Source organism: Parasteatoda tepidariorum, chromosome 8 (genome assembly GCF_982258835.1).
Source record: "Parasteatoda tepidariorum strain Cologne lab strain chromosome 8, Ptep-v5.0, whole genome shotgun sequence".
Classification (NCBI taxonomy): domain Eukaryota; kingdom Metazoa; phylum Arthropoda; class Arachnida; order Araneae; family Theridiidae; genus Parasteatoda; species Parasteatoda tepidariorum.
The window spans coordinates 19753722-19779726 of NC_141762.1; the positions used below are offsets into that span (position 1 = coordinate 19753722).

The 26005-nt window shown below is 29.1% G+C and overlaps 1 protein-coding gene across 1 annotated transcript in view; it reads right to left on the reverse strand.

The window, feature by feature from the left end:
* Positions 1 to 1674: 1674 nt before the first annotated feature.
* LOC107450306 (uncharacterized) overlaps positions 1675 to 26005 on the reverse strand; it is a 32206-nt gene continuing 7875 nt past the window's right edge. The window contains exons 2-7 of the mRNA XM_087149936.1: positions 20532 to 20619; positions 16505 to 16614; positions 14856 to 14976; positions 14219 to 14385; positions 13934 to 14027; positions 1675 to 4098 (exon numbers count right to left, since the gene is read on the reverse strand). Of these exons, the coding sequence (XP_087006062.1) occupies positions 3423 to 4098; positions 13934 to 14027; positions 14219 to 14385; positions 14856 to 14976; positions 16505 to 16614; positions 20532 to 20619 (1256 nt within the window). The 3' untranslated portion in view covers positions 1675 to 3422. The remainder of the gene's footprint in view (positions 4099 to 13933; positions 14028 to 14218; positions 14386 to 14855; positions 14977 to 16504; positions 16615 to 20531; positions 20620 to 26005) is intronic.

Below are 26005 nucleotides of genomic sequence, written 5' to 3' on the forward strand. Positions count from 1 at the left end.
GTGTATGCATCATATGATACAGCAGCATGGAGAAAGTTTATTGTATCACATCAGGTAGAGAGATTTTTTTCCCTCATTAGAAAAAAAAAAAAAGAGTGTGAGAGAGAAATATCTCTTTTCATTTCATTAAATGAAAGATAGATTCTTTAAGCTTAAGATCAATTAGGTTTTGTTTATTCGAAGACGAAACCAAATGAAACTGACAGCCAAACTCTGCAAGCTAGAAGGAGGAACAGATTTGATATTTGATTCTGGGACCAGCTTTAGATTTTGGGGTGATATTTACCCATAACCAAAACTTGAATGCTGATCTCATGTAGCTCTAGATGGTGATTACTAAAGCCCGGAATTTTAGGCAATAAAAAATGCAAAAAGGCATTTAAAAAGCTTGAAATAGGCACTTAAAATTGGAGCAAAATGGTAGTTGGTAATGCCTAAAAGCCCATATAGGTATCCAAGGTATAAAAAAAGTTGCTAGAAGTATCCGGTATACCTACATATTCATTTCACTCGACTGTCGTAGCAATAGTACAAAAGAAGTGGACATAATTGCACAAAAAAAACCTCAACTGCGTAGGTGCGAAATAAAAATTGAAAACTCGTACTTACAATAACATTGTATGCAGATTTATTCTGATGATTGGTTGTTGTTGCACATCCCAACTAGATGCTTTTTCAAATTTTCGAAAGAGAAATTTTGTCTCCTGTCAGTCAATATAGTTTTAAACAAAGAGAAGGATCTTTCTACTTCGACAGAAGTTATGGGCTCGTACCTAAAACAACTTGCCATGGTAGGAGATATAATAAGTTCAACTGTAGTATCACCAGAAAAAACTTTTGCAATGTCCTTGATGCATTCAAAGTCTGTATTTGCAGAGATGACATTTTCACATTTCTTCCTTATTATGTCACTAGATGGTCCAGGCACAGACATTAGTTCTTCAATAGTATTGTCGAAAATCTTTAGTGACTCGGGCAAAGACATATTTCTTTTTTCCATGTGTTCAATAGCTCCAGGGAGCTTCCCAAAATAAGTTGAAATAAAAGTCAGTTCATCTTTAATTTTAGAACTGCTAAGCAGATTTTTACTTTTTCTTATGGATATTGCCTCTTCATCCGAAAAGCTGGTAAGGACTCGAGTAACTTCCTCAAAATTTTTGCAGTAGTATGAGACTGCTGAAATCCATGTTCCCCATCTCGTAAGGATCGGTTTAGGAGGTAATTGAATGTCTGGTGCAATTTCTTTGAACTCTTGAAGGGGCTTTCACAAATACTTTTTTCACACTAGAAATAAGCGAGTTTACCTCAGGATAGAGACCTCTTACTTCCTCTGCTATCCTGTGCAATGCATGAGCAAGGCACGTAAGATGGATCATATTAGGAAATAAAACTTTTAAGGCATTTCCAGCTTTTTTCATGTAGGAGGCTGCATCTGTAAGAAATAATAGCACTCTTTCATGCTCAGTACCATTTGGCCAAAGTAAAGCCAGTGCATTAGTGAACAACTGTGCAATTGTAGTACTGTTAGTCTTTTGCAACTGTTCAGATGCCAACAAAAAGATTTTATGTTTTTCAAATGGGTCCATAACACCAACAATAACATTCGCAACATATCTTCCAGTTACATCTGTCGTTTCATCTATAGATAGCCATATGTTTTTCGTTCCGATTTCATTTTGAATAGTTTTAAGAACTTCGGTATAACAGTCATCTAAATAAGTTTTCCTTAAAGTTGATTCACAGGGCACACTTTGATTCGTATATTTTTGCAAAAAAGCTCGTATACTTTTATTTTCAAGTTTCCACAGCGGAATGCCGGCATCTTCAAATGATCTGCATAAATCCATTGCAAATTCCGATTTGCGAGAAGATAATTGAAAACAGGTGGGAATCAGATTCGATGTTTTCCCATCTTTTTTATCCTTTGCTGTTTTATGCTTAGATGTCTCCAAGTGCTGAGATATGAAATACTTCTTCTCAAAATTTACTGACTTCTCGCATGCCTTACAAAACAGAATGCTCCCATCAGTAGAAAACACATCCAACCCAAATTCTTTCACAAAACTGTCCTGTTTTTTGCTTGTGCAGGCTTTTACTTTAGGCATTTTAGAAATAACTAGTATACTAGAAAACTTTTTTGTGCTCCTGCTACAATGTGCTCAACCAGCTTGGTGAATTCGTTTTGTAGATAAGAGAGCATACGAGTTATTCAATGGTGTAGGCTATATGGGCCATAAGTAAGAATAAATTCTATTGACTGTAAGTAAAAATAACTCCAATCTTTTCACTCCCTTTCTCTCTCTCCTTGCAAAGCGCATCGGGCGAAGGTGACGCCACGAAGAGACGGAGAGAAAATATTAATAAGACAAAAAGAATAAAGTCCTTATCTCTATAAATGCATTACAATACGTCGGATGACAGTCAACCATTTCTGTATTTCAAAATTTCTTCATTTTGCGTTTATGCTCCGTCAAAAGCACAAAAAGCTTTGCAGAAAAATTTTTAATTAGACAGAAATAGGCATTTATGAACAAAAGGAGCGAAAAAGGCATTTTCAGAAGATAACGTTTAAAAAAGGCAGAAAAGGGCATTTATGGCATTTTGCCTGAACTTCCGGGCTCTAGTGATTACACAATGCTAGTCTTTAGCCAATTGCTTCCAAATAATGGCTAACTCAATTAAGAAAAGTATCCCAAAATGGCCAAAGATTTGAAAAATCAAAGAAAAATGGTTGAATTTGTTTAGTTCTGTTCAGGAAAGTATCTCCGGTTTTAAAAATTAGCAACAAAGTTCATCAAAAGATTGTGATTTTGAAAGACTTAAAATAATCCTTATTTGAAACAATAACATGATACAACCGGAGGACAAATTAACAGATTCCGGAGAAAATATACCAGATAGAATGGTCTGAGATTCACAGTTCCTAGTTCTTTTTAAGTTTGCAGTGCCATCTGTTAACTAAATTTTGCAACTAATTTTGCAACTCGATAAGAAAAAACATTCCCATCTACTATGCAGAACACATAATTTACATCTGATCTCTTTCTGTTATTCCTTGATTTATTGGTCATTTTGGGACACTCATTATATGCAACATACCAGTTAATAAAATACATAAAAACAGTAGTAATGGTTAATTGCACTGATGTACCGAAGATAAAATGAATTTTCCCTAACTACTGAAAAGTTAGCAATTAGATTATGACAACTAAAGGATGATGCAGGGAAAAAACACACATTAAAAAATAATGGTAAAATACAAATAATCACATTCTTCAATAAAATAAAAAAAAGCCTAGTTCTACAAACAAAAAATTTGTAAAGCTTTCAAAGACTTGCAAGAGCTCATGCAAGAAGTTAGTTTGTGTACATAACTAAACTATACATCATATGAATTTAATTCACCCTTGGAACACAACACATTAGAATTTAGAATATAAAAATAAACTCAACAAACACATTCCAATCAACATTATCACAGATAATACATTGCTTCCATTACTCTTTCCACGAATCGTTAGAGTTATAAAAGTGGTTTTATGAATTACTATTGGAGTACTTGAGTTAGGAGGTGAATTAGAACTAGAAGGAGATTTCGATTCCGAATTCTCAGAATTTTCTATTTTGAAATCGTTTTTATTGTGGTCTTCTTGTTCCCCAGGCTGATGCTCAGTGGGTTCATTGGAAGATTTTGCTTCAGAAGTGCTTAATATCTGACTATGTAATACAGATGCTTTATTTTCTTTAGAGGACTGTTCAAGATGTAGATCTTGGGTGTTGTTTATTATATGGTGAAGTGGATCAAATGTTTTAAATTCATTTTTATCAGGAGTGTTTTTGTCTGTTTTGCCAGAAGGTAAAATACTAGAAAAGGTACCGGTTATTTTAACGTCTTCTTCATCATGAGGGGGATGTTTTGCAGACTCGTCCAACACTTCATTACCTTGTTTTAAAAGGAATTCTGAGTTATTGTTGCAGTAAGAGAAAAAATGAATATTTGACAGGAGCATTTGACTTAACTGGACAAAACTGTTTTCCTGACTGCTACATTTGTTGTGAACAAACTCTTGCATACAATTCACAAAAAACTTCATAGATCTGAAGAGAGAGATAAAAAAAAAGTTAAAATTACAATGATTCATCTAATGGGGGAAAAGTAATAAAACGAAAACTAATTGTTAATGTGAAAAAAATATTTTTGAGTATTTCAAGAAATTAAATTGCAGACTTAGTAAAATTTTCCTTAAGATAATAATAAAATTAAAAAAAAATGTTTTTTTAATTTATTCTTTACAATTTTTTTTTTAAAAAACTTCTCATATTTAGGCTATTTTTCTTCTAATTTTTTCTTCCAATTGTTGAAAGTTCTTTATATAAATGCATAAGATTAAAAAATTGAAATTTTTTTTTCATAATCATCTGAAAATAACTTGTTTATGCAGGGTTCCCACTCAATTTTTTTAAAAAAATTCAAGGACTTTTCAATGACTTTCAAGGACCTATTCGGCATTATTATTATATGCTTAAGTACATGTCAACCAGATTTTACAATTACATAGAAGCAGAAATTGTATATTTTTAAATCACAATGCTTAGTTGACAAAAGAAAATTTTTTTTTTATTGTGTTGTGATGTCTCTTCAAGATGACAACCCAGACAGAGAGAATTGGATTCTATTCTCATTATGTATAGGTGTCTCCTGAGGATGAGGTGTCCAGTAAGAAGACCAATGATCTTCTATTAAGTTTTAAAAGCTCTTTTTGGCGTACACTAGGACAGTCACGATTTTGCTCATTAGCTTGTCTCTGACCGTCAGCAGTGCGCCATTGCTCATGGGCAATTTTGCCATAGACCTTGAATATGGATGCCTAAATGAAGTGGGAGAAATTCCCAGTGCAGACTCAGGGCCCAAGAAAATTGCATTAGAGCCAGCTCGTGCCGCTTCATCAGCTAGCTCATTTCCACCGATACCCATATGTCCAGGTATCCAATGCAGGGATACCCTGCTATGAGTGGATAGGTCACATAGATAGGACCGAGAAGCATTCCCACACGAACAAAGAGGAGAATTTACACCCTGACAGTGATAGGAGAGCAGCCTGACTGTCAAGACAGATGCGGATAGTCATATTTTTATATCCTTTGTCTAAGCATATCTTGCAGCACAAGATAATGGCAGGGACCTCAGCCTGAAAAACAGTGGCATAGTTTCCCAAGGGAAAATGAAGTTTGGTATCGTCATTGGAGCAATAAATTCCTGCTCCTGATTTGGCACCAATCTTTGAACCATCAGTGTACCATATCAGACATTTGCCTTTAAGCCACCGAGGAGAATTAAACCATTCATCTCTAGTAGGGAAATGGATCACTAGGATAGTAAAAGAAGGTATATCCATCACTTGTGAAACAAGATGACCCCATGAATGATTGATAGTTACATTGCTGTTTCAAATCATTTTGAAAAATTCCAATAGACAAAAAAAAAAACTCCAATTGGCATAGGATACTAGCCAACATTTAAAAACTAGCATCAGTGAAACTTTTCATGAAAAATTTCATGAAGTGAAATAGAATTAATGAAAATGAATGAATGTATAATGCATATTACATTAAACAAACATAGTAAATAATTGTTAAAAAATTTATGTAATTACACAATATTAAAATATAAATCCTTTTTTTTTTAATATGTTAGATCAAATTTTAGGTTACAGGAAATGTATATAATTAGATAAATTATCACAATATATCCATTCAACATATCTGTTTCAATTTTAATATCAAATTTTCTATTTTGTAACTTCAGAATATCAGTACTCTATTTTGAACATAATAAAATCTATTGTAGAACTATATTTCACAGATAGCTAACTAGGACTTACCGAGCTTTATTTTCTTTAAAATATATCCATAAAATGTCAAGCGTGGTTTTTAAAATTTTGTGAATACGCATAATTTTCACTAAGGGTAATTTTTAAACCGCATTTATACGGATCTAGATATACTATATGTAAATCAAAATTATAAAAAAGGTGAAGTAAGTCTCAAAGATTGCGTAAATCACATATCACAATGAGTGATTTGTAAATTGAAATTGAATTGCGGTGTTTCTAAAATCTGAATAATATGAGTTGCAAATTATACAAAATTCACATAAATCACAATGTGATATACATAAATCACTTTAATGTGAATTCTGTTGTGTGATTAGCTAATAGTTTTCATTATGATGCAAATTGCAATTTGTGATTCGAAAGGTGCTTAATATAGAATAGCTATGTGTGATTCTTAAATCATTTTGATGAGAATTGTGGGTGGTAATTCTTGAATCCCTCTTTTGTGAATCGCAATGCGTGATTTGTAAACTACTAGAATGAGAATTGTGAGGCATGATTCTGAAATTACTTTAATCTGTATCATGTTATATGATTCAGAAATAACTAATTGAAATCATGATGTGTGATTGATAAATCACTTAATAAGAATCATGCATAATTTATAAAATACCTTAATATGAATTCTGATGAATAATTTGCAAATTACTTTAAAGTTATATTAGATATGCGTTCCATTAATCACTTTCAATTAAACCGCAATTTGTAGAACATTTTATATGAATTCCGATCCGTAAATCAAGAATTAGTTTAATGTGAATCATAATGTTTATTCATAATCAAACTTGTAGAACTAAATTTTATTTATTAGTAGTAAAAACTAAATGTAAAAATTTGATTATAGATGATAAAAAATTAATTATCATTCGTACATAAATTAAAAGAACAAATAGGATAACAATATTAACCTGGTGTAATAATGAAGTTAACACATTGAACATATTTCTAAATCAATTAAACACTATATATTATTCGAAAACTATGACTACAAAACCTAAAATTTGCTAGAAACTTCAGCTTTCAAAACATCAGAGAGATGAACAATAATCTGTCTGAAAAGTCTAGGAGAGAAAACTTTTACATCTTCGATAATCCCTTTTCACTCCAAGCATTAAAAGTTGCATCTATCAGAATTTTCTATAATTTTTATTTGAATTTATTTATTTTTTACTACTCTTCTGTAAGAAAAATTAGTAGTATTTTAATTCCTAAAAAATCAAGTACTTTTCAAGTACCCTATGGCAGAATTCAAGGACATTTAAGGACCCTGATTTTTTTTCAACCAAATCCAAGGACTTTCAAGGTTTTTCAAGTACCGTGGAACCCTGTTATGGTTATTTTTTTAGCTATCATAAAAATATTTCATGCACAATTTTAAATATACTCAATCTGGAGTTGCTCACTCCAATCTTTATATTAATGACTACTACATTTAAACATATTAATCATTCAATTTAATATAAAATTACAATTAGTTACTTTTATTAAAAAAATTAATGGGTGTGTTTCTTAGATTTAAATAAATTTTTTTTTAAATGTATACTCCAAGCAAATATATATATAAGATTAATATAATTGATCATATTGAATCAATAAAGATGCATAGAGAGCTGAACTAAGCAAGCGAAGACAACCTAACTAAATCCATATTAAGAATGTAAATAAGTAATAATCACCTAATAAATTTTTTAATAAAATGTTATGTGGTTCATTAATATTTATTTTGATTCATTGGTTCTTTAAAAAAAATGATTAAAAAATAGTTTTAATAATTTTGTAAGGAGAAAACATTATCTGTTGCAACTAAACTTTTTAGCCAGAAGTAAATTATTATAGCCACTTTCCACTGACCACCCAACTGGAACTTTTGCTCTTGCACCCCAAAAGCCCAAGGTTTAGAAAACTGAGATGGACTCAGCAGGCCTTGGCCGACTATGGGCTGTCATGCCACTAAATTTAACTTAATCTATTACAGGGTATATATTCATTCAAATTTAAAGCTTTAAATATTTCAATGAAGTAGTCATAATTTTTTTTAAAATTAAAATGATTAAAAGATCAATTTAATTTTTTTGAAATTTCAAATCTAAATCATATAAGATATCTTACTGTATTGGCTAAATATAAAAAAAGTGAAGTGCCCTTCAATTTATACTTTTTAAAGTCTTGCCTATAAAAATTATTGATTTTTCTCATATATATATATACAGTTAACAGTCCCTCAGGAACAAGCCCTTGCAATTATAAAATTTTAATTAATTCTTATCTCTATTAAACCAGATGAATTTAAGAAACATTACAGGGTTGCCACAGTAAAAAATGAACCAAAATAGTTGCTTTTAGCAGCCTCAAGCATTAAAATAGTTGCATAAAACAATAAAAATAGTTGCCTGAACAGGAAGAAAAATCTATCAAAAATAGTAGCCAAACAACTAAAATTATAGCTTAATTGAAAAATACTATGACTTGGACTGGGTAATGTCAGAAATTTTAAATTGTGATACATCATCAGTGAGACATCGCGTTAAAGTGATGTATCGCGATTTAGCATATGTTCAAAAATTACCTATGGGAAATCTTTCAATCAATCAAAAATTAATAAAAAGGAATAAATCTATTACGAAAGAAAATATTAATTCTAAACATATTCCACTATGACTCCAAGCTTTATTTCCTTTTTTTTGAATTAAAAATAATTTGAGATTTATTGTTTTAAAAAATAATAATACTGTAACAAAATATTTTACATACATGCAATGAAAATTAAAATAAAAAAAAACGAAAGTGGAAAACAAACCAAAGAAATGTTCACGTTAGAAAAAAATTATTTTTTTAAAATTATTTGTTGGAAAAAAAAACATGCTTTTGAAGCATCATTAGACCCTTTTTTATTTAATTATTTAAAATAATAAAAGGTAGTATTAGCTAATAGTCAAATTCTGTACTTAAGAAACACTTATTTATTATTATTTTCTTTGAAAATAAAATTGACTAAAGATTTATATGTTTAAAAATGATACTGACTATCTAACAAATTATAAAACAAACATATATTGAAAGAATTTTAATAAAAAAAAAACAACTTTAAGTACTAATGTCAAATTATTAAAAAAGCGACAAAACATTATTAAACACTTTATTTAATTTAAAAAAAAAATTTTTTTTTTCTTTTTTTTTTAAATAGCCAAATTTTTTAAACTTTTTTCTTTTTTTTTTTTAATAGCCAAATTTTTTAAACTTTTTTAATTTTCTCAAAAATAAAAGCAAACTAAATAAATGTAAGCTTTGTTTTAATTTTTTTATAGTTAAAAACGATTGGACATTTATTGGTTTAACAATAATTAAATTATTATACCTATATTTAATAGATTTAAAAAAAAAACGAACTTTTTATAACGAAGTTAAATACGAAATACCCCTATTAAATTGTATCGCTTAAAATAAAAAACAATTATGGAAAAAAATCAACGAAAATCTTTTTGTATTTTATTTATATTTTCGTTTCATTGATCTATTGAGTTCAGAACGAAAATTTAAGATAACAGCGATTGTGCAGCAATTGCAAAGTAACCGTAGGTCTACTAAAAATAATTGACAAGAATCGTTAAACCCAGACAGAAAAAAAAAATGGTATATCTGATGGTAAGTCTGACTGAAAATAATTTATAAAGAACCTGACAATTATTCCTGACAAAATAAAATTGCAAAATGAGCGATTGCAAAATGACTTGAGTCCCATTGAAAATAATCTTCAAAAAACGTAAAATCTAAAAGACAAAAATGAACATAAAGAAACTGTGCATTGCGTTCTAAATATCAACGCTGATCCTCGCACGAAACTGGGATTAAATTCGCTCTTCGTCATTCAACATCACGAAACTAACATCATCTTTATAGCAAAACGCTATCTACATCTCTGCAGCAAGACGAAATTAAAATCGTCTTCGTCAGTGTGGTAACAGCGCTAGCCTAGTCAAGGATCCTTGTATATTAAATAGTTAAACCGCGATTGTAGCCTGTTTAAATCAAATTTCTCATGCATCGCCTAAAACGAAAGTCACTACATCGGCCTACCGATATATGCGTTAAATCGATATTTCACGTTACATTGATTTATTGCCCAGTCCTATCTATTCTCCAATTCTAAATATATACCTTTTTATATTTGTACAAATATAAAAAGGTATACATCTTAGAAAATAGGTACCTAAATAAGAGTCGAATTACAATAAAATATGAATGTTAATAGAAGGAAAAAAACAATTAAAAATAACAAAACTGCCCCTCGGAGAGAAAAAATAACAAGTATACTTTATTAAATCTAATGGAAATTTAAATTTTTGGCTTTCTGGACATAAATAATTGTATAAAAGTTTGCTTTCTTTTATTAACCTTCTGAAAAGTAACGTTCATTTAAGCGAAAAAACTTTGCTAAGAGTAAAAAAGTCTCCTAATAGTCGCCTATTCCTGAAAATAGTTGCTTTTTTAGCCTTTTCAGGCAAAAAAAGTCGCCTAAGACTGAAAATAGTAGCAAATAGTCGCATTTTAGTCGCCTGTGGCAACCCTGACATTAAATTTTTTGAAGTGAACTAAGCTCGCACTAAAAACATGAAATGCGGAGTTTCTTCTGCTTTAGATATCATTCTGTCTTGTTAATGTTGGTACATGCTCAAGTAAGATAACGGCCTCACCTGTATGCGCAAATAGTAGCTGGTGAGTAGCCGTGCTTCATTATGTTAAGTGTAGCCTACAATAAACCTTGTTTCTTTAAAAAATTTCTGTTTTCATTCATATGTAGTACGTCACTAGACCTGTATAATAGACACGAATGCCTTTCCCAGAAAGTTTTCTATTATTACTAAAACAGGGTGCACAGCCAAATTTGTCAACAAAAAATAAGCACCTTGTAAGTACTTTTTAAGCACTCAAAAAATATTTTTAATCATCCCCCCCCACCAAAAAAATCATAATTAGGATCTGTGCAGTGATTAAAAAAAATGTTTTTCTATCATTAGGTTCTAAATTTATGAACATAAAATCAATAAAATTCAAAAACATTTTCCCAAACTTCATATAATCATGATAAAATAACTAGTTCCTGTTAAATATTGCAGAGAAAATTGTGATAATCAAGCATTTTTTGTAATTTAGAAAGACAATGGACACAGCAAAGAAAAAACTAAATGATAAAAAATTAACCACTTTCTACAAGCCCTGAACAAAAAAAAGCATCCTTAAGGGCTTTTAAAAAATGTAAATCAAAAATAAGCACCTTTAAGCACTTTTTAAAAACGCTACAAACCCTGTAAAATAGAAGAAGAAAAAATTTGTTTTTACACTTTTTTCTACCAATGCAAACACAGTTGAAAATTTCATTCAATAATTAAAAGTCATATATTGAGATTCCTATTTATGTAATTTAAAATTGTACACAGTGTTTCCTATTTTTATGATTTTCTATAAAATATTGCATTTTGTATTCATGATATTTAAAACATGAGTATGAAAAATTGAGATTCACGCGATTTTAAAATGAAACGTCGAGATTTGTATTCATGCTAAGTTGAAATTGAACATGGAGAATTGTATTAACCTAATTTTAAAATTAAACATCAAGATTCATATTTATGAGATTTTAAAATTAAATGTCGAGATTCGTATTCACTCTACTTAAAAATCACACACTGAGTTTCATATTCATTCTAGCAATGCAAACAAGGTTGAAAATTACATTCACATAATTAAAAGTCATACATTGAGATTCCTATTTATGTAATTTAAGACAGTACATAGTGCATCCTATTTTCTATAAAATATCGCGTTTTGTATTCACTAGATTTAAAACGTGAATATGAAAAATCGAGATTTGTATTCATGCAAAGTAGAAATCAAACATGGAGAATCATATTAACACAATTTTAAAATTAAGATTTGTAATTACGAAATTTCAAAATTAAATGTTGAAAATTACACTCACTTGACTTAAAAATCACATACTGAGATTCATATTCACATAAATTTAAATAAATAAAATCTCACATCGATATTTTTTTATTGAAACGTTGATAACATTCAGTGAGTAAATGCTTCCTACATGTACTTTTCCTCGCTTAAATTTCAGGTATTTTTTGAATTATTTAAAAAGTTTTCTTGTACACAAAATTTTTGGATTTATTTTTTCAACTTCTTTTTTTTCCAACCAAACTCCTCCCTGTGGTATGAATTAATACAGAGTTCTATAAAAATTGAACATTTTTGAACAAATCTGTGATTTTTAAAAGAATTTGCCAAAATGAGATTGCGCCAAAAGAGTTGAAATTAATTAAGAGTTAATCAATGCAGATAGGTTTTTAATTGAGATTTGTGTTCACAGAAAGATTTTTATTTTATCTAAGTCTGAACATCACAATTCATAAGTCAAGTATCCCCAGTTAACAGGGTGCATAGCCAAATCTTTCAACAAAAAATAATCATCTTTTAAGTACTTTTTAAGCACTCAAAAATATTTTAAGCACTAACAAAATACAAAATAATTTCCAAAAACTTTAATGATCACGATAAAATAACTAGAATATGACAAATAACTCTTTTTCCTGATTATATTAGCCATTAAAAAATGGTCGAGAGATTTTTCAGTTTGATTTCAGAGGGTGGAATATGAAGCTTAAAATTGAGAATATCTAGCAAAATGCAGCAAAGTTGCACATGGAAAAATTAAGCACGTTTTAAAAACACGCAATGTAAAAAGCACCTTTAAGGGCTTTTAAAAAACGAAAATAAACACCTTTTAAAAACGCTACACACCATGGTTAACAAACTGACGGGTTATTGCTGCTATTCGAACCTTTGTTACTTCATCTGATAAGCAGTGGTGTAACCCATGAGCTATTCAAAGGTATTGTTTTGTGACTTTTGTTTAATCCAGTAGATAAAATTACTTTTGTTAAGACATCTTTAATTATATATCATAACTTAATTTCTAATCTAATCAAATGATTATTTTAATTCAACCATTTATTTCGTTGTCTTTTTTTTTTTTTTTTTACTTAAGAGAGAGAGTTAAGATTAAGTGGATTTCGGGCCCTAGTTTTTTTTTTTTTTTTTTTTGTTCAGCACCTAATTGAGGGAAGATTTATTTACCCATTTTTATGTTTTCAGTCCATTTTCCCCTCACAGAGGGAAAAGTCCAATCTAAGGAGTTACAGACAATTTTTCATTAGCTGTGTCTAAATGTGTGAGTGGATCATTAGAGTTCCCATTTTCAAATCAGAATAGGTTAAAAATATTTTAGGTTCCGATAAGATCTTTACATAGGATGATTGGTTTTCTACTTCTAAAATTTGGTTTTTCACCAAAAATAAAGAAGAAAGAAATGTTCATTTTGGTGTAATTAGGGAGAGTGAACTGAGAGGAAATAGAAACAGTTAAGTTGAGAAAAGGCAAAGAAAATGTATAATAAAAAAGGAAAGAAAATGTGTTGTACAAAGACCTTCAATGAAATGGTAACTAATTAATCAGTCAACATCTCAATTTTTCTAAGCATGTTTAAAAACTTTAATTCATTTCATAGAAAAATTGTGTAAATTTAGTTTAATTATCATCTTTAATCGTTATCCTTTCTAATCATCTATAATTATTTATGATTTAAATAAAATGAATGTCAGTTACTTTTGAGAAGCAAGTTTTGTACAGTCTTTTATTTGAACCACTTTCACTTGTTTGCGGCCTGCTACAAAACACTTCTTACAGTTTGAACATATACTTTTAGTATTCTAATAGAAGTTAATACTAATATATACTAACAGTGGATGCATAAGTACATAAACAAAACTACTTCAGACAAATCATATTTTTAATCAGATGGATATTAAATGATGTCAATAATGAATTAATACCAAATAAAATATAAAGTTATGCAGAATAAAGCAAGTCTAAATTAAGACTTTTATGCCTAAATTAAATAAAATCGTAATTAAAAAAATAAGCAAATACATTTTAAATGAAGCAATATTAAAATAAGCACAACATGTAAAGATTACCTGCATGAATCATTTTTGAAGTTCAACCATTTCGAAAGACACTGTGTAAATGCTTGACTGTTTTCATCCATGCAATTTGCAAGTAATGTATAATCTAAAGAAAATTTTAATTTTAATAAAAAAAGTTTTAAAGTATCTCTAATAGATTTTGCATTTTTATTTTAATTGTTTAAGAAAAATAAAAGCTGTCTTATTTATTTACATATTACCACTTAGAAATTTGGATAGTAAGATTCCACGCACTCACACACAGGAAAGTGAGCTAAAAACTATTAAAAATCTTACCACTAAGAGGTTTTACTGCTATGTATGCAATGTCCATGGTGTCAAAATCATGGCATTCATCCAGAAAAGAGTTGAGTAAATTATGCAGGATAATTTCTGAAACATGAGATGCACGTGCTGTACATGGCGCATTCAGTTTACTACAGGAACCCACATCCAAACTTTTCCTTCACAAAATAAAAATTTAATCTCATTACACAAAAACATTTCACATGGTGATGTCTATGATACAGTGTAAAATCAATCTGCAAGAACTCTATAACGTTCTGCAACAATGTCGTTGCGATTTTGCCATGGCGGCACTGCCTTTTCTTAAAAAACTATAACCTGACAACATACATTAATAACATTGTCAGTCCCAGTTTGTGTTTGAACCAAATTTTTAGTCGAGGCACGATTACACTAATTATGTGATTAGATATAATATGTTTATAATGTTGAAAAGATTAATGTTATTTATTTATATTTCATTTATTACTTTAAACCACCTATAATGCTCTTACTCACATTCAAAAATTCAACTAAAAAAAATTGATCATTGTTTTTTAAAAAATCATTATTTTTCTTTACACAATGATTCAAAATTGAAATTACATACAGAACTATTTGTTTAGAAAACAATCTATTGGTTGCATACCTGCAGTTTAATCGGCCTACATCTGTTAGGGGATCTTCTGCCTCTAAATTAGAATAGGAGTACATGCAAGATAAAATGGCAAATCTCTGTTTGAATATGCACTTATTAACATTTGTGGAATCTGCAAGAATTAAAAATGATAAATACATTTATATTTTCAAATGGAAGCATTATTATCAATGTAGGTATTATTTAAGTTAATTAAATTAAATTATATATTGAGTTCAATCATTCTAAGTAGTATAAGTATCAATTAATCATTATTCTTATCAGTTTAAGTAGCAAATGAAATAGATTATTGAAGAGACAGAAAATAGAAATTGATTTATTTTTCATATTAAATGATTTGATTACAATGTTAAGGCACACACTTTAGATTTTCAGTAACTACTTCTTGGATAAAATTTGAAAACCGCTTTTCTTTTTTTAAATATATTTAAATATATGTTATTGTGGAAAGAGAACATTTAGAGTTCATAAAGATTTGAAATGATTGCTTTCAAAATTTAATTATTAACTGACAAACAAATTTATTTCAATGAAAAAAATGAATTAAGTGATGAAATTGATTCAATTTTATTTCTTATGTATAGAGCACAAATAATAATAATAAAAAAAACAAACAGAATATTTAAATAAGTTTTAGTTCAGCCAAGTGAATTTTTTTTTTTACGAAAAAAAAAATTAATTTAAAAAAATAAAATATTTTTGTTAATTTAATATTTCATTACTTATATACAGTAGGGAACCGATTATCCGGAACGATCGGGACCATCGCTATTCCGGATAACTGATTTTTCCGGTTTTCTGAATCGCTACAAAAAGCCGTTTTTTTATTGTTAAACCCAACTAAAAATTTTTTTTTTCATGGAAACAATCTTAAAAAGAAGAAAAAACGATGGAGTAATACACTAATGATTATTTCCAAAATGATGGTAAGGTAAACATCTTTCAAAAAAGAAAGAAAAATCCTAAAATCTTATGATGAAAAAAATTTTTTTTTTAAAAAATGGCGGAAAATTTGTTGAATTTCGTTCCGGTTTTTTGGTTTTCCGGTTTTCTGATTTCCGGATAACGGGTTCTGTACTGTACTTTTAGTTTGTTGTTGTTGTGGCTCAGGGAGGATCAGTATATGTTCTCTCTGAAAAGTAACAAACAATCCAGGATGTGTTTGGGAGAAGCCTGCTCAGTTACTTTTAGTTTGAATAGAACGAGATTAAAAAATATTGAAATTTCTAATGAAATTAAGTCAATTTTCAGTTTTTTGAAAATGTCAATATGTATTACTTTAAATAAAAACAAAAGCAATTTTTAAATGCTTGCATTGCATTTCTGAAAGAATATTTATTTGTAATTATTGAATGAGTTGAGATAAAAAGTTTTTTTATAATTAAATTTAAAAAAAAAGATTAATTTTAAATTTTTATTCAGTTGCTCTGTTTTTCATTTGCAACATTGTAAACATGCTTTTTGATTATATTAAATAAAAACAAAAGATTACAGTACTTATTTGCTTAAACGTAACCATGAATGATAAAGAATGTCAAATAAAACAAAATAAATTATAACTTAAGTTAAACTTATAATTCAACTATAGTTTTCAGTCATAACACATAAACAAATGAAGTGTGTTGTGTTGATATACTCACCATCAATATATAACTCGGAGCACAAACTATTTTTTAAAGATTCTAGTCCGTTACTTAAAAATTTCCCTGAAGTACACTTGCTTGCACACTCAAGAAGTTTCTTAGCTTTACTAAAAATAATAAAAAGAGTTATAGATAAGAACAAATAATAAAGTGAAGTTAAAAAAAAAACAAAAAAAGGGAATAAAGCACAAATGAAAGTACAGAATAGGACATACTATAGTTTCTCTTCTATAAACTAGGATCTTTCAGAGTGTCTCAACACTAGGACTGGGCTATAAATCGATTTAACGCCTATATTGGCAAGTCAATACAGCGACTTTCGTTCCAGTCAATGCATCAGAAATCTGATTTGTCTTCGAGGAAAGACGATATAATGATATAAGACACGCAAGGATCTTCCCTTACATTCCGATGCCGATTCGGGATGTTCGTTATGTTGAAATGGCCTTGATTTATTAGCGGTAGAATCAGAACCAGAGTTTTGAGAATACAGTCGAACTCGTTTATTACGAGCTCAGATTTACCGAGGGAAACGAGAATTTTTGGTTGGATCAATGTTAAGTCTATGGAACAGAAGTCGCTTTTAACGAGCAAGACCCGGTTTTAGCGAGCAATATTTTTCTGTCTTGCAATCTTTTTTCTCATCTTTCTAGTCTTTCTGTCTTATCTTTTTGTCAAAATGATAAAGAAATGCGAGGAAAGGGGTTAGTTGTCATTAAATTAAGAAAAGTATTTAATTAAATTAATTAATGTAATTAAAGTAAGTAAGTATTAATTAAATTTTAAGTAAACTCAATCATTTGACCTCCCAAGCCCCCCCCCCTTCTGGTTGCACGCCTGTCTTAAGGACCCGTTTATTACGTGCACTCGGATTTAACGAGTACATGTTACGGTCCCTTTGCGCTCGTTATAAACGAGTTCGACTGTACTATATCGTGTACTCGCATATCTTAGTTTTTTTTTCTTCGTCGCGACTTGATATCATTTCTTGTAGATCATTTGCAGTGGGACTAGCTTCGTGATTGCTGCTGTTGCCTTGTTCTGAAAGCAATCTATTGTTGAAAAGAATTTATAAAGAGTTTCATCATTAATTAGGTAATTTTTTTTCAACAAAACTTTTTCTTATTTTTAAATGTGAAAATTATTGGAAATCTAATTTAAGGCGCCCATAAAGAATTAAGGTACAAAGTAATTAAATTTGTTAGGCTTTTTTCTTTTATTTTAATTTATTAAAAACTTTTTGGATAAAACTTCTAATAATTTAATGGGTTTTTATTAGTGATTCAAAATTTAGAAATCTTGAGTTGCTTTTATTTTTAGAAATAAAGTTAAAACAAGACTTATATTTTGTCATTTGGATTTGGACATAAGTCAATCAATACGTTTATTCAAAAAAATGTGAAAGTTTTGCGAATTTCATTCATTTTTTTCGTTTTATTAGAGAGTACAATCAGATTTTTTAAAATTTTCTTTTAATATTATTAGCTAAATATATTATCGAATGTCACAATTCTTTTGTTTTTATTTTTAAGAAATTAAATCTTACTTTGTTTTTCGTTCATAATTCGGTCATTATTCAATTTAATGTAATTATTTATGTGAAAAAATAACAATAAAAAATAGTGATTTAAAAGCGTTTTATTTATTTAATTATTATTATTTTTTTTTAAATTTATTTAGCACTTTGTTTTGAACATACAAATAATTTTTAACGAACTTATTTTTTAAATTTTCTTTCTATATTGTTAGCTAATTATATTGATAAATTTCTATTTCATTAATTATTTTATTATTTATTTTTAAATTAAGAAATCTTTCGTTATTTGAGTGACCATTTTTAGAAAATATAACAAAACTTGCGTTTACTTTTTCATTTAGAATTTGAACATTACAATCGAACTTAATAATTATGTAATTATCACAGTTATTTTTATATGGCTCATTTAGTAAAATTATTTTTTATGGCTTTAAACTTTTTTTTCTTTCAAAATTTCATTCCCTTATTCTAATTGATTTTCAAATAATTCATAAACCTATCGTTTTAAACTTTCTTTTATTTCTAGTTAAAAGCTTAGTATAGTTACCTAATAATTACCTAAATTAATTAATAATTTAGGAAATTAGGTACTTAATTAGACTGCTAATACCTTATAAACAATAAAGAGATGCAAATATTTCATTCTGTGTCTACACATTTTTCAATAAATATTTTAAGTAAGTTTTGTGCATAGTAGTCAATTTATTTAATATCTTTCTTAAGCAAAACATATATATCTTCTAACTTATAAATTTATTTAAATCAATTTGCGTATGGAGTTTCGATAGAAATCTGACTTTCTGTGCCTTACAAGCAGGGTTGGCAAGATTTTGCCACAGGTGGAAAAAACCATGGTAAATACCGGTAAAAACCGTCCTGGCAAAAACAGGTTTTTGCCAAGCAAATTGGCAAAAAGTGGCAAAAACCTATATTTTCCAAGATGAGAGGACAAAAACACATTTTTGATACAAAATTATTCCTAAAATTGAAATATATACTATAAATATAAATAATTACAAAAAAATTAACAAAATTATTATTCCATAATTAAATGATAATGTAATAATGTATCATTTTAGTAGTTTAAAACATTATTGATTGGAAAATTTGTGATTATTCTTTTTTTTCCAGTGAAATGAACTTATTTTAAATTAATATAACTATAATTTAAAACATAAAATATCTATCAATATGTGTAGTTAATTATTGTACAAATAATAATTTTTTATAATAAATAATAATATTATGCAAATAATAATATTTATTTATTTGTAAAAAAACATTTATTTTAGGATTCTAAAATGAAAAGAGATCACAAACTTTCAATCTTTTAAAAATTATTACCATTATATTAATTATTAATGTTAAAAATAATTTTTTCATGTAATGTATCAAAATTATTATTCCTTATGATTGATTTAAATTTGTTTCAAGTATTTTGTAATGATATTTAATTAGCAATTTAGATAATTTGGTTTTTGCCGGTTTTTACCAGTTTTTGCCGGTTTTTACCAGGTTTTTGCCACTGTCCTGGCAAAAACCCCTTTTTGCCGGCAAAAACTCCAACCCTGCTTACAAGTAAATGAAATTCAAAAATACTATATCGCGATGCAAAACTGACGATGCATCATGATATAAAATTTTTAATATCGCCCAGTCCTACTCAACACCAAACGATTAATAGCTAGTTACATGTAAATCTTGTAAAAAAATTCGGAAAACATGTCTCGTTTTAGGGATAAGGGAAATCTCAGTAATTGTAATTGGTTTATAGGTCGAGCGACAAAGAGCAAAATGTCTTACTTAATGCATACTTGAACCAAAAATAGAATAAAGAGTGTGAATTTAAAAGTGTCAGAAAGCGTTTTGTTTTGAATAATAAATTAAGAAAAGGATTTATAGAAAAGGATTAACATGGAAGCTCTTTATGTTATATATATATATACAAAGAAACATGTGAACGAACCAGTGAAAACATGCAGAAAGCAGTAATATCTTTTTGTTAGTATTCCACTAAGTGACAAAATTTATATCTGCTACAGCATTTTAGGTAATTTTAAAAAATCAATTTACACCCAAATTCATCCACTAATGTATTATAATATTCCAGTCTTTCATAACATTTCCTTAGTTTAATTAATAAATGAAATATTTAAATTAAACTAATACTGCATCATTTTAATCAAGTGCACAAAGCAGTTAGAATGTGATTTTAACACTCATTTAAATCACACTGAGATAGATGAACATAATTAAGAATTTGAACTTAAGATTTATTAGTTTTTCAACTACAAGAGAGAACTCATAACAAAATTAATGTAATTCATTATTCAGCATTTACTTTTAAATTTTTTGGTGGCATGTATGTATGCATGTAAACATTATATACATAACTTTCAAAATTTTTTCAAACAAAGAAATTGGCATTAAATGAATAAATAAGAGTCATAAATGATGTGTAAGATTAATGAAGTATGGCATACTCACAAACAGGAAGTGTTTTGATCATTGATAAAAAGTGAATCGAAAGTCTGTAAACAATATAGTGGATTGCATCCATTGATTGAAATTGCACCTGTGGAAAAAGAAAAATTCAAAGTGAATTATTAATGACTAAATAATTCTCGATTATATTAGTAAATATAATTATTGAAGCAAAATTTTTATGAAACATATTTTTTATAGTTTTTCATCATTTTGTATTGATTTAGGTAAAATTATGGGGAAATTATTATTTTTAGCATTTTAACAATTTCTAGTTACAGCAAAAAACACTTTTTTTTAAATCTGCGTTCAAGGTAAAATCTCTTCAACAATGCTCATTTCCATTCATTTTGTATATTATTATTATTTATTTTTTTTTTTTGCATACTTTTTTGTAAGTTGTTTTAAAAAAATTTGGAGCTTTTTAGGAAATTTTAATTTTTGAGTTCACCATCAAATCTCCAGAATGACTATCATGGTTGTAAAACGTAATGGTTTAAAAATTAAAAAAAAAAGAATAAAAAAAGAAAGAAAAATAATAAACTTATTGCATATCGCTAAGAAGTATATAGCGTCACGTGATATTTATTCCTAGCATGTAAAAGAAATGATTGCGCAAGGTGTCACTTAGCAAACCAAGCTGATTTTTTAAACCATTTTAAGGTCATTAAATAATATACATAAAATTTTTTGGCTATTCTGCTTTGATTACAAAAAGATAAAAATTACTAAAAAATTAAGTTTGGATCAAAAAAATTATTTTTTAAAGAAATTGTAGAAATTTAACTAACTAAGCAATAACGGATAATAAATTTCTAATTCTCGTCAGTTCTAAGTTAGTAAATTAATATTGTTCTTTTTTAAACAACTACTATTTTAGATAATGTTCGCAAAATAGATAGATATGTGCAAAAACGTGGGAATTTATGAATTTTTTTTTATAATAGAACTTTTTTACTGATAAAGTTTAATCTATTAGTTTTAATCTTTAAGTTGAGAAAAATCTTCAAAAAAAAAAAAAAAAAAAAAAAACCCACATGGTTAACTTTGCTGTTCATTTAAGGGGAAGGTAAAATTTTGCGACGTATTCAAGGTAAAAATACAACGAAATGTCACATAAAAAAAATTCAAAATGTGTGCGACACCTCATAATTTGTCTCCGATAAATAAGAACACACCCTTTGGAAATTACGGACGCCCAAGTTCCATTTCAAATCGACAATTTTAACGAAATTCAGCCATATTTAAGAATAACAATTATTCAAAATTTCGACATAAAACGACGTGTATGTGAGGTCGATAATTCTTCCCCCCCCCCATTACCAAATATGTTAGAGAGTTGTTAAGCCCGAATTGTTTTAACGTCGATTTCCTTCTAAACGTAAATAATTCTAAGTCAAATTTTGATAATTATACATTAAATCAAAGTAACATTAAAAAATAAATAGGAAAAATTTAAATAATAAAAATTAAACTATGTTTCGAAAGAGTATCATAATTATCCCAGTGACTAATTTAGAAATCTGGGGCTGTAGGCGCAGAACTGTCGGGGGTCCATGTGTCGTAACTTTAAATGAAATTTACATGTATAATTCAAAACTACGGAATATGCATTTAAAATAATTGTAACATTAGTAAGATACATATTATTAAAATTGAACTCAAGATTAATTTCAAATTTTTTGACTCGTAATTCTAGTACACAATTCTAAAAGAAGAACTCAAAATAAAATAAAAAAATGAAATTTAAATCAATCATATCTTAATTAAACCTTGGGCCTTATGATAAATCAGGCACTGAACATACTTATCTAATTTCTTTCATATATTAATAGCAATTCACGCTATTTTCCACACTCGCTATTTTACCGGAAAGTAAAGTTCTTTTTTACATTATATTCAATCAGATAATTTTTTTTTTTTATCAAGTTTTAATTTTAAATCCATGACGCAATCGCTCCCGTTGCTAAAAACCTTTTGCCACTTTGTGTGCAAATTTACAATGACGGATCGAAAAAAATTAACAAGTTTTCAAGCATGTCTAGGAAACGACTTCATCCACTCAATTCAAACATAATATTACAATAATTTTTCAACTTTTTGCAGTTACGAAAATATTGTAGCGAATGCAATAAATGGTTGGCGCAATATCAGTGAAAGGTGAGGCAATACCTCCCATCCCGATTCATTAATTTTAATCCAGAGTTGTTCTAGATCGATACGTGTTGGAAAGATATAAATTACCATATTTGAGCTTAGAAAACCATATGTGACGTTTGCGAACGCCACATTTGCACTTGGATTAACATCGCAAATGTTTTAGGTAACAACTGTTACGTAATTACTCTTATGGAACTATAAAAAAGCATGCATTGCTGGATTTGTAACTCTTTTGTAATCGTATTTTATTTTATAACCGTCGTTAAACAGCCGACCCAATTTGTGTTTACGACTACCGATGTTCAACTCCGTAGCCTTGAAATAATGCACCCAATCCGGAAGACGAGGGAGCTCCTGGATCAAATATTGGAAGAAATTTGCCTTAGATTTTTAGGTGGAAAACTGAGAAAACTGAACACGGTTAGACTGACGGCAAAGGGACTAACCCATGATCCGTCTACTACTGAGGATATTTTAAGTCAGCACTGTGGTCGGATGCGGAATTCGTGTTGACCAGCCATTGTTGGGTTTCGAACCCGGTCCATCTCATTAGAAAGCGAACGCTATAGCCAAAGCTCTGAGCCACTACGACTCTCTTTTTGTATTTGGCCAATCATTTCAACAAGACCAACAAATATCGAAATGCGCTAAAAACATCACTTTTTGGCTCTTTTTATTTTATAAAACTTAAATCTAGCTTAAATCTCAGGTCTTGTTGAATCCTTATTGTTTTATACAAGTGTAAAATAATATAATCAATTATCTTTTTCTAATTATCCATTCAATTATTTAAACAATTCATGTGAACAGGATGTGCGACGAAAATTGATTATCTGGTGCATTTACGGATTTGCTGAACGAGCATTCTGAATTCGAACTAGAGAAGAGAAACACGAGTTGAGAACGAAATTCTTTCCTCACGCTATCGAAACTGATGATTCAACTGATTTGATTTATAACAAATGTATTAACAAAGCGATGTCCAAAACAATTGGATTGAAGCGGATATTTTGGCTAGTTAAATTATGCGTATGGTATGAGCTTAATTAAAATAGAGAATTTTGGTGATGCAAGAAATCTATTTAAAAAGCCTTGGAAATTGCAAGAAATGCCCCCGAAAACATTAAAAAAAATAATAAAAGTTCCCTTGTAATTAAACAAAAACAATAAATAGTTGAAGATAAGGAGACGTTCAATTATTATGTATTAAGCATTTTGTAATTTGCACATTTTTTGTCGACAAGGGGATATGAGGAACACATACACATATTAACCCCCCCTCCCCTTTATTTTCATAATCTTCTTCAAAAGCAGGCAAAAAACAATAACTAAAAAAAAAAAAAAAATGCTTTGAATTACGGGAAAATTTTTTTTTTCATTGAAGAGTGTCAGAGAAGTTAAGAGTTTCGACGCAAATGTAATAAACAAAATATTCCAAAAGAATGTCCAGTTCAAAATGTATTAAAACGTAAAATTTGTTTGATGCAATGTAAATTCTTACTAAGTTCATTTACAACTAGATCAAAGTAAAAGCAAAAACGAAAGCGGGGGGGGAGTTGAAACTATTTTACATAAGCATGGCAGGGGGGTTTGCAAAAAGCTTATTTTTGCTGTCAAGGTAGGGGGAGGGGAACTGTCAAAAATAAGCTTACGTAATATTTGAATGGCCCCTATTAAATGCTTGGTAGATCACCATAGAATTTTTTAAATTGTTCATAACTAAATTTTTCAGACTCTTTTTTTTTTTTTTTTTTTTACGATATCAAAAGTAAGGAATATGAATCGAATAAAGTTCGAAGTAGGGCGTGAATGACATACGAGTAAAATATGTGTTTCCGGTATATTGCTGTGAAGAAAAGAGATCCGATATTTCTTTGCTATTAAATTTAACTCACTCACACACAGGTGTCTTCAGTGAGAATCAAAAATAATAATAAAGAATTTGCGGAATCTTTTTACTGTATCAGCAGACACAGACAAATAGAAATTTAGGAAGAATAATGAAGCATAAAGAGAAGTTTAGAAGCATTTATTATTTTATTTATTCTTTCTTTACTTACTCTTCCCGTAAAATAAATATGGATGTAAAATGCAAAATCACATCTTTTAAAGTATCAAATTGACAGTACAGTAATATTCACAAAAGTAATTTTTTTTCCAAAATTAATAATAATTATCACATTACTGACTTAATTGGCTTTTGTCACTGATGCTTACGAACCGATAGACTATTAATAGAGGCTATCGGCTGATTAATAAATAAATATTATTTATCTAATAGTATATAATGAAATTAAAGATTTTACTACATTTAATTATTTTATAACACAAATGGGGCAATTTAATCGGAGCACACGAAGAGCACAGGTCTAAACCTAAACAGAAGTAACAAGAACTACGGCCGGAGCAGCGGTTCCTAATTTTTATCATCTATTTTTGGCGGAACTCGAGACTGAATGGATAATTTCAAAATCAATTTTATTTTATTTCACAACCGTTGAAAAGTAATTTTTGGGTTTACGACTATAAATGTCCAACTCCGTAGCCTTGTAATTTTGAACCCAATCTAGAAGGCAAAGGAACTCCTGCATCAAGTAGTGGGGGAAATTTGTCTTCGTGGAGGACTTTTTGATGGAACTAATGCATTACATGGAGAGGAAAACCACGAAAACCTTCCACGGTTAGCCTGACGGCAAGAGGACTCACCCAGGATCCGTCTACCATTCAGGCTATTTCTTACGTAAGCACTGTGGGTGGTGCAAGCCGGATGTGAAATTTGTATCGACCAGCCATAGCTGGGATTCGAACCCGCATCAACTCATTAGAAGACGCAAGCTCTATCCCCTGAGCCATCACGGCTCTCGTTACCAATTTTATTTTATAACCAACGTTGAACAGCCGACCCAATTTTGGTTTTACGACTGCTAATGCTCAACTCCGTAGCCTTGTAATTTTGAACCAAATCCAGAAGACAAGGGAACTCCTGGATCAAGTATTGGAAGAAATTTGCCTTCGTGGAGGACTTTTTCATGGAACTAACCCGCATTTGCGTTACATGGAGAGGCAGACCACGAGAACCTCCCACGGTTAGCGGCAAAGGGTCTCTAACCTATGGCCTTTTTTTTTTTTTTTTTTTTTATAACCGTCGTTGAACAGCCGACCCAATTTCATGGGTTTACGACTACTTCTCGAACGTTAATTATTTTCAAAATATTTTACGAATGCATGAAATGTAAAATTTTTTCATCATATCGCCCTATCAATATTTGTCTTCAAATTGGGTTTTATGTCAGAAAGTTGAATTGACAAGTTTTAGG